The sequence below is a fragment of the Plasmodium cynomolgi genome, chromosome 2 (genome assembly GCF_000321355.1).
Source record: "Plasmodium cynomolgi strain B DNA, chromosome 2, whole genome shotgun sequence".
NCBI lineage: Eukaryota > Apicomplexa > Aconoidasida > Haemosporida > Plasmodiidae > Plasmodium > Plasmodium cynomolgi.
In genome coordinates this window covers 174,619-183,952 of record NC_020395.1, presented here as the reverse complement: position 1 = coordinate 183,952, position 9,334 = coordinate 174,619, and the positions used below count along the sequence as shown (strand labels likewise).

The 9,334-nt window shown below is 49.3% G+C and overlaps 3 protein-coding genes across 3 annotated transcripts; 1 reads left to right on the top strand and 2 right to left on the bottom strand.

Annotated features, from left to right (window-relative positions):
* Positions 1-217: 217 nt before the first annotated feature.
* On the top strand, positions 218-1,750 carry PCYB_021360 (transcription initiation factor TFIIB; the record flags this gene model as incomplete). The annotated part of the gene is made up of 3 exons (XM_004220486.1): positions 218-287; positions 479-933; positions 1,175-1,750. The coding sequence occupies 3 exons, from the start codon at positions 218-220 to the stop codon at positions 1,748-1,750; spliced, it is 1,101 nt and encodes a 366-aa protein (XP_004220534.1).
* A 603-nt stretch (positions 1,751-2,353) lies between these two features.
* Positions 2,354-2,935, bottom strand: PCYB_021350 (hemoglobin and proliferation regulated protein HBR1; the record flags this gene model as incomplete). The annotated part of the gene is made up of 1 exon (XM_004220485.1): positions 2,354-2,935. One exon carries the CDS (start codon positions 2,933-2,935, stop codon positions 2,354-2,356), a length of 582 nt encoding a protein of 193 aa, XP_004220533.1.
* Positions 2,936-4,041: 1,106 nt separating this feature from the next.
* On the bottom strand, positions 4,042-9,308 carry PCYB_021340 (kinesin; the record flags this gene model as incomplete). Its single annotated transcript, XM_004220484.1, has 6 exons — positions 4,042-4,149; positions 4,279-4,434; positions 4,623-4,745; positions 4,850-4,945; positions 5,211-7,491; positions 7,696-9,308. The coding sequence occupies 2 exons, from the start codon at positions 9,306-9,308 to the stop codon at positions 5,211-5,213; spliced, it is 3,894 nt and encodes a 1,297-aa protein (XP_004220532.1). The 3' UTR covers positions 4,042-4,149; positions 4,279-4,434; positions 4,623-4,745; positions 4,850-4,945.
* Between the last annotated feature and the right edge of the window lie 26 nt (positions 9,309-9,334).

The window sequence follows — 9,334 nt, the reverse complement described above, 5'->3', positions numbered from 1 at the left end:
AGCTGGCAGAGGGAGAGAAGCGATAAAAGGAGCAAGCGGTTAAGGAGCAAGCGGTTAAGGAGCAAGCGGTTAAGGAGGAAACGATTAAGGGGGAAACGGTTACGGAGGAAACGGTCGAGTGAGCCAACTCTCTTACGGCCAAGTGACCAACGGATCAACCGACCAACCGAGCGAAGGAGCAAAGAACGCCCCGAGCCCCAAAAATGAATGCGTAGAAATGTCATCGTTCCACAACAAGAAGTTGGCTCTGAGTTCCCACCATGACAGACCCACGCCACTGAACTTAGGTAACGCTCTCGTGAGGGTTTGCAGGAGTGCCAACTGGTGGGGGATCTCCCGGTTAGGAACTCCCGTAGTCGGGAGTCCTCCCTCCACGGAGAGGCGGCACCACAGAGAGGCGGCGCCACGGAGAGACGGCACCACCGCAGTAGCGCTTCCTTCTGAGAAACGCACGTACCTACGCACCTACCCCCCTCAGGCGCGAACAGTGAGAGCCACAGCGGGAAGAGGAAGCTCCTACGAACCTTTAGGAGCACGAGGAATGATACATGTCCAGACTGCAAAGAAAAGGGAATAATCATATGTGACAACAGTGAAGGGACGCAAATATGTAACGGATGTGGACGGGTGTTGGAAAGTCGTATCCTCTCAGAGGAACAGGAGTGGAGAAATTTTCACAGCGATGGACAGATGAAGTCGAATGATCGGAATAGAGTCGGAGAGGTTAGTGACATATGGTTCGAAAATAATTTGACGAGTACGACCTTTATAAAATCAAGCAAGAAGCTACAGCATCTGAATATGATGACACAGATCAATAAGAGTGACCAGACTTTGCTGGCCGCCTTTAACATACTGAAGCTTATTTGTGAAACGTTTTTCCTGCGCAGCAATGTGATTGAGCGGGCGAAGGAGATAACGAAGGAGCTGCAGGTAGGGTGCACAGTGGAGCGCAGAGGAGAGGAGAAGAGGGGCGAGAATAGGATGATGTATGGCAGTGGGGGTGGTGTTGTTTTTTTTTTCCCCCCCCTTGGTGCCTCCACACAAGTCGCCTCATCACACATGCACACGTATAACTTCGTCCAACTTCGTCCAACTTCGTCCAACTTCGCCCAACTTCGCCCAACTTCGTCCAACTTCGTCTAACTTCTTCCCACTTCTCCCCCCCCGACAGGACATGGAACAACTGAAGAACCGAATCAACAACCTTAACATGCTGGCAGTGGTCTATCTGGCCTGTAGAGAAGCGGGACATATTAAGAGCATCAAAGAGCTGATCACATTTGACAGGTCCTTCAAAGAAAAGGATCTAGGAAAAACAATAAATAAGTTGAAGAAGATCCTGCCTTCTAGAGCCTTTGTCTACAACGAAAATATCTCTCACCTAATTTTTACCTTATCGAATCGGCTACAGTTATCTATCGATGTGATTGAATCTATTGAGTACGTCGTGAAGAAAGCCACGACGTTAATTACGACATCTCATCGATTGAACTCTCTTTGTGGTGGATCCATTCACCTTATTGTTGAGCTTAACACAAGTGATGAAAAGAATTTGAAGTTGCCGAACATCGCGCAAATTGCTGCTGTGTGTGGAGTGACAACGAATACGTTGAAGACGACCTTTAAGGAACTGCTGAGTGCTGCGGATTATATTTTGCCTTCGTACTACTTGGTGGGGAACAACTCCAAGCTGGCCACACTTCGACAGAAGTACCTGAGTGACGACCGGCGCAGGAAGAACAAGTGACCTGCGGAGCGGCGTGGGGCCCGGATAAAGTGGAATGAGGGTGCGAAGGAATTTTTTTTCTTTTTTTTTTTTCTTTTTTACAAAAATTTACAGTTTGAGGAGTCTCAACGATTTGCTTTAATTTAACCGTTTGAATTAACAGGGGTGAAATAAAAAAAAAAAAGTAAAAAAAAAGTAAAAAAAAATGTGATAAAAAAAATAAGATAAAATAAGATAAAATACGATAAAATAAACAAAATAACACCTCCAGTGTACAGACAAAATTGGGGGAGGCTTTTACGTACAAATGGGGTCACCTTGTCTGACCGGCTTGGGCCGCCTCACCTGGGCCGTCAAAACATACAAGCGGCGCAGTCGAGTGAGAAGCGGGGTGGGGGTGGGGGATATATATGACTTCTTCTTCTTCACACACACGTGTTGCACGTGTGCGAGGGGAGTGTGTCATCCCATTTGATGGGGGCCTCTCCAGTTGGGACGACCGCGTGGTATCCCCGGGGCGATAGCCAAAGGGGGGTCACTTCACCATTGCAGAGCGAGCTTCACCGTGACAACGCCTCACCGGTGTACCGCTTCACCGTGACAATGCCTCACCGGTGTACCACCTCACCGTGGCAGCGCCTCACCGCTCTTCGCCCAGGAGAGTACCCAACCCTTGATCAGCTGCAGGTTGCTCTCGTACTGTTCCATGTCGTTGTTCCCCAGCTCATCAAAAATGGACGGGTCATTATAGTACGTGAGGATGTCCTCCTTTATGACCTGAAATATTTCGCATTCGATATTATTTTTTATCTTCTCCTTGGAGTAGCTTCTTTTTTCCAGTCGTTCATACAACTTATTTGTCGAAGTGGTTAATAAAAAAATGTGATCGATGAGTTCCTTTTGCTCGAGGAAATCTACATCGTGGAAGTCTATTATGTATCCTCCATTTTCTAATTTTAGTTTCTCCAATTTCTCGTTTACCATGTCGTTACTGTAGATGCTTGCATCTAATTGGTCATCAAATTCTTCGTAGAGTCTTTCCTCTTTTATAACTTTGGAAAGGTTTAGATGTATCATTTGGCTAGCTGGTTCTACCTGTTGGTCTTCCTTCAATTCCTTGTTTATTATTTCCACTAGTTCCTCACACAGAGTCGTCTTGCCCACTCCGGGCACGCCCGTCACGATGATGTTCGGCAGGCTCCTCATCGGTCCGAGGTAGGAGACCTTCAGAAGTTGGTGACCTGCCCCGGGGTTACGCTATCTACCTTGGGGATAACCTCTCTGACCTTCGCCCTGCCACCGCGCTGTCAATTTCTGTCGAGAGAGTTGTGCCGCTAATCGTTGTCGAGAGAGCTGCGCTGCAAATCAATGTCGAGAGAGCTGTGCTGCTAATCGTTGTCGAGAGAGCTGTGCTGCTAATCAATGTCGAGGGAGCTGTGCTGCTAATCAATGTCGAGAGAGCTGTGCTGCTAATCGTTGTCGAGAGAGCTGTGCTGCTAATCGTTGTCGAGAGAGCAGTGCTGCTAATCGTTGTCGAGAGAGCTGTGCTGCTAATCGATGTCAAGCAAGCTACTTAAATTTCGTCGCGTTCGATCTTCCAAAACGGGTTGAGAGAAAAAATTTGAACTATGCAAGAGCTTGATGCCAAAGGAGAAAAAAAAAAAAAAAAAAAAAAAAATATACATATATATATACAATATGTACATATAAGGACGCTCCTACGAATGCACAGTGGCTAATCGCTGTGGTGCCCTGATTTAAAAATTAAAAGAAATTGGAGAAAATAGAAAAGAACGACATAACCACATGTGGCACGATGAACTGCATGCGCAGGTTTGCGAGGGTTTGAGCAGGTTTGAGCAGTTTTGCCCCCTCTTGCGCATGTGGACGTTTGTCGACGCCGAACAGTTGTGCACATGTTTGAAAAAAAAAAAAAAAAAAAAAGCGTCGACGCTGGGTCTCGACACCGCAGGGCTTGTTCGCAAAGCAGTGGTGCGCGGAGCAAACGGGTGCAAGGGGACTCCGCTTCGTGCGAAGTGGGGGCCGAGTGCATTGCGTTTAGGCCTCTTTGCCCATTTGGGAGACTGCGAGGGTGGCAAGGGTGGCGACCATGGAGACTATGGCAACGATTGCGACCATGGCGACGGTGGCAACGATGGCAACGATGGCGACCATGGAGACCATTTTGTGCGCCTCCCCCGTCGGAGAAGACACACTTTTTGCTTCTCCTTCAAAATGGGATGTCAGTGCGTAGGTGGACGTCGTCGATGCCATGGGGCGGACCCGCCTGCTCTCCCAGTCAAACGAGGCGTTCACATCTTTAACAGGGCGCACGCGTCAGTCATTTTTAACTGGTCCTTCAGGCTGCTAATTTGTTTCTCCTTTTGGCTAATGATGGTTGAAGAGAGCTCGAAGAATTCCTGCCGGGGGGGGAAGCGGCGGAGAGAAAGTGGAGAAAGCGGAGAAAGTGGTTGTGCCGATGGCTACATACATGGCTGCATAATACGTGGCTTCTCTGGGTGGAGCGGCAGCCACGGAGCCGGAATTACCTGTAGCTCCTCCTTCTCCTGCAGCAGCACCTTGTTCGTGTAAAATAGGAACAAGAAGTTTTTCGTCTTTTCGTCCCTTATCTGGAGGGGCAGCTCCTTTAGCAACTCGTTCGTCTGCAGGATGTTCCTCTGCAGTTCCTCGTCCATTTTGCTTTTCTGCGGCGCGGCGAAATGGTTTGGAGAGGAGCCATGTTCGTAGCGCACACGGGGGGCGAACACAAGGGTGGCTAATACGGGGACGGCTAACAGAGGCACTTCTGCCTCCCACCGAGTGCGCCATTTAGGCCCTCTGCATCATCACCGCCGCCACGAGAGCTCCCCCCCTGATTGGCCCAACAAATTACCTTCTGGTACAACCCGCGGAGGTCTGCCTCGGAAAAGGCATCCGCCCCAACTTCCTTGTTCGTGATGAGTCTCCTCTCGACACTTAGGATAACTGACTTTATTTTTTTCCTCTCATCCAACACCTTCGTGGGGGTGGGGAAGAGCAAAAGGGAGTAAGGCGAGCAGTGAAGTTGGGGGAGACTGCAGCGAGCAATACTGAGCAACACCGAGCAACACTGGGCAACACCGAGCAACACTGGGCAACACCGAGCAGCGGCGAGGCACCTCCAAAGAGCAACACCGAGCAGCGGCGAGAAACGCCCCCAACAAAATGAGCCTCCATTACTTTGGTGAGTTCCCTTTTCCATTTATCGAACACATCGTCGTTTTCTTTATCCTCCGTGCTTTCCTGGGAGGGGGTAAGTGTCGTGGCGTCTGGTGTCGAGGTGGTCGCACGGGGGAGCGGCTGCTAGTTCGCGGGTTAGCAGCGGGTTAGAAGCGGATTAGCAGCGGGATAGCAGCGGGATAGCAGCGGATTAGCAGCGGGCTATCCTCGAAGATTGCCTCCAGCCCGACACATCTGCAGCCACGCCGCTACACCACTCGAGCTAAACCTTGAGCTGCTCGTATTTCTTGCGCAGGTCGTCGAGCTTCTTCTTGATCAGGACATGGTTGGCATCATTAGTATGCATCATGGCCTTGAACCCGTCAATCTGGCGCTTATACTCTTCATTTAGAACCCGTAGATTCTGCGAGACTTGCATGTATTCTTGCAGCTTTTCGTGAAACTTCTTGTTGTCGACGAATAGTTTCTCATTGACTGCTCTCAAGTCACTCAGCTCTTGTTGATGCTTGGCTATTTCTTCATCGTGCTGCGCGTGCAGCTGTCCGTCGGCCCCGACAGCGTCGTTCGCATCACCCACGAGGGTAGCACCCCCCACATCTGCCGCACCCCCCACGCCTGCCGCGTTCTCCACGTCTGCCGCGCCCTCCACGTCTGCCATGTCCACCCCCTCGCCCATGCGCAGGCGCTGGTTCTCGCGCTTCAACGCAGAGATTATGTTTAGGAGCTCTTCCCTGGAGCAGTTGCGCTCGTACTCTTTCAGCTGGTCGTAGTAGTCGAAGTTGGTAGATGTGGAACTCAAGTAGTCGTTCATCTTCCCCTTCTCATGTAGCTGTTCCTTTAAAAATTCAATTTCGCTTTTCAGCTTCTCGATCACATCAATGTACATGGTAAGGTGCTGCTTCACCACCACTACGTTAGATGTGACAACATTTTTTATGTTCTTCGCTCGATTGGCATACTTCAGAGTGTTATGTGTGTCTTCGTAGGAAAGATGGGATGGACTCACATTTGCAATCATCACCGTTTTGCAGTTCCCTCCTAGAGAGTCCTTTAGTAACCGAGTGAGCTTACTGTCCCTAAAGGGGATAAAATTGGATTTGCTTGTTCCTTTGCTTCTGGACACTAGAGCATTTATTACATTCCCTAAGGCTAGGAGTGATCTGTTTATATTGGCTCCTTCTAAGAGTCTCATTCCTTTGTTGTTTGTTTGGCTAGCTCTTTCACTTCCTGCTAAATCAATAACACATAGTTTTCCCCTCTTGGTTTGTTGGTAGATTCCTTGTCCCTTTTCTGTTTCTTCTACGATTACTTGTAGTACTCCATGGCTTCTAGAGCTTGTTTTGTTTGCATCTGTGGGTTCTTGGGTTCTATTTTTGTTCCCCGTATGTATTAGTTCCATAATTTCCTCGACAGATGTAGTACAGACCTCGAAAATGTTAGACACGGTAACTCCTTTAATGGGATCTTCTCTCACATCTAGGTACTCATCTGACGGGTTCAGTAGATCACATATATTCTCATTGTAAATCTCAATAAAGGAACACTTCACTTTGTATTCATTCATTACTTCCATTTTTTTGATTCTGTCAAATAAGTCTCTCAAAATCATGTTCATGATTCCGGGCTCATTTTTGTGTCCTATAATTGTGTGTGTTTTTCCTGCACCTGTAGCTCCATAAGCAAAAACTGTGGAGTTATACCCTCCAATCACTGCATCTATTAAACATTTAACGCTGTTCTTGTATACATCCTCTTGGGAGCTAGTCTCATCAAAGACGTAATCGAAGACGTACTTTTTTTCTCGACTTCTATTTTGTCTCAATACATTATCTGAGTTATCTGAAGGATCTAGAAGCACTATCATTTTATTGTCCAAAATTTTTATTACATTTTTTGCTCCTTCGTTTTTTTCGCTAGCACTCATTGGTCTGCATCTAATAACCACGTTCATGTTATATGTTACATCCTTTTCTGTAGAACCACCTTTCTCATTTTTATTGGTCTGTCTTGCACATGTGGGGATGCTTTGGTGTGTTGGGGACCCACCGTTCGGGTGAGGTACGTTGGAACCCGTCCCTTGGTTTGCAGACGTCACTGAGGAAGTGCTGGTACTAATAACTGCAGAGGTGGGAGATGCGCTGGCTTTTCCTTCTGGTTTGACCCCACCAGCACTGCTGCACCCATCGCTGTTCCGCTTCATCATCTTTGGTGTCTTCGTCGTCTCGTTTGTCGCTTTACTTTTTACCTTTACATTTTTTGGTGCACTGATTATGGTTTTGTTTGATGTGCCCCTCGCCACGTTTCTGGGCGACTTCATTTTGGGCATCGTGTTCGGGCCTTTCCCACACTCCATTTTGGCGCTCTCCATTTTGGTGCTCTCCATTTTGGAGTTCTCCATTTTGGAGTTCTCCACTTTTGCGCTCTCCACTTTGGCTCCTTCCCCTCGGGGTGGTGTCTTCCCACTCATGGCTTCCTCCTCCTTCGAGAATACATTACTCTGCAGATTGTTGGCTTTCCCGAGGTTCAGCTTGGTCAGTTTTGCTCTGGGGGAGGCGGCACCTAGGGGGGGCACTCTCGGGGATGTACCACTTAGGGGGGGCACTCTCGGGGAAGCCGCACCTAGGGGAACCACTCCAGGGGATGTACCACTTAGGGGGATCACTTTGGGGGAGGCCGCACCTAGGGGAACCTCCTTGGGCGAACCGACTGACGGGACCACTCCCCCTTTCGCTGGAGCCAACTGATACGAGCCGGTGACGTCCAAGTTAATATGCCTCGAGTGAACAACAGTGTAGTCCATGGTGGGAAAGAACTCGCCTGAGGAGTGCCACTTTTCCATGTCGAGCGTCGCGTACGAGAGGTTAGGGGTGGAGGGGGAGCTGGCTCCTCCGATGTACGCTTCATCCGCCTCGAACCCGACAGTGTTCATCAGCGCAGAACCCGCCACAGTAGAGCCCATTGTGGCGGTGCCGATCAGCTCAGAACCCACCACAGTAGAACCCATTGCCGCGGTGCCGATCAGCTCAGAACCCACCACAGTAGAACCCATTGCAGCGGTACCCATCAGCTCAGAACCCACCACAGTAGAACCCATTGCGGCGGTGCCCATCAGCTCAGAACCTACCACAGTAGAACCCATGCTGGCCCTGCTCAGATGCATCAAATTATTCTCAATGTCGCAGAAGCTCCTCTTCATTTGTTCCCACTGATTCGACGAAATGCCATTCGAGTCCTTCTTTGTCAAGTGTAGGGGACTAATCTCACTCATCGAGTATTTCTTCCCCTGCAGGTCCCTGTCAGCTTGTTCTTTTCCCTCCCCTTCCATCTCGTTCAGTGTATATGGTCCCCTCTCGTCAGCGCAGTTAGTTTGCCTCTTCCAATCGTTGCAAGTGCTCGTGTATGTGTTAACGACACTGTCTGCTTCTTTCCCTACTGGTGAGTCATGCGTATTTTTCTGCTGTCCCTCCTTCACTGTAGCTCCGCTTAGGGGAACCTCTTCATAGAACCCACTGAGCGATTCTAAATTTTTAGTAGATGCAAGCTCTGAATACATTTTGGACAGGTTCTGTTGGAAGAGTGTATCACTGGTGGAAGATATGGATTGCATGGAGTGGTTGAACTGTCTTATGTTTCGCATCAGTTCGTTGACTGCGTTCATTTTTGCGTCGTTCGCTGAGCATTCCGTTGTGTGTTGGTTAGCGGCGTCTTTAGCGATGCCCTTAGCGATGTCCTTAGCGATGTCCTTAGTGATGTCCTTTTCGCTTTCCTTTTCGCTTCCCTTCTCGCTTCCCTTTGCGCCTCCCTTAGTGATATCCTTCTCGCCCCCCTTCGCGGCGTGGTTCCCCTCGCCCTTATAAACCGGGGACAGCATCCTCTCGTCGTAGCACTGCGGGGAGCCCTCCCCCTCGGGGCCATTCGGGAAGGACTCTCCACCCATTCCGCCTACGCTGCTGATGCATATTTTGACCACTCCACTGTTTTTTTGTTCCCCGTGGGGGGGTCTGTCAAGGGTGGGATCGGAGCAGCTGTCCAAGTGGGGAGCGACTAGCTTGTGTGACACGGCGGGGCTGTGCTGCGTGTTAGGACCGCACGCGACAGGGTCGGCACCCCTTTCATCTACCCCCCCGTAACACTCCCTTGCGGACCCATCCGATGAAGAAAAGTACCCACCCGCTAGTTCCTCCTTATCGTTCTCATTTTCCGTCGTTCGATTAGATATGCACACGTCCTCCTGTGCCTCCTTCGAAGCGGAAGCAAAGCATACATTTTTCGTTGTGTTACTCGTTTCTCCGGTTTCTGCCTGAACCCATTCGTATTCCTCCATAGAATCGGTTCTCTTCCCATGTTCATGGTTATTCATTTTATTTATTTTATATATATTATTTA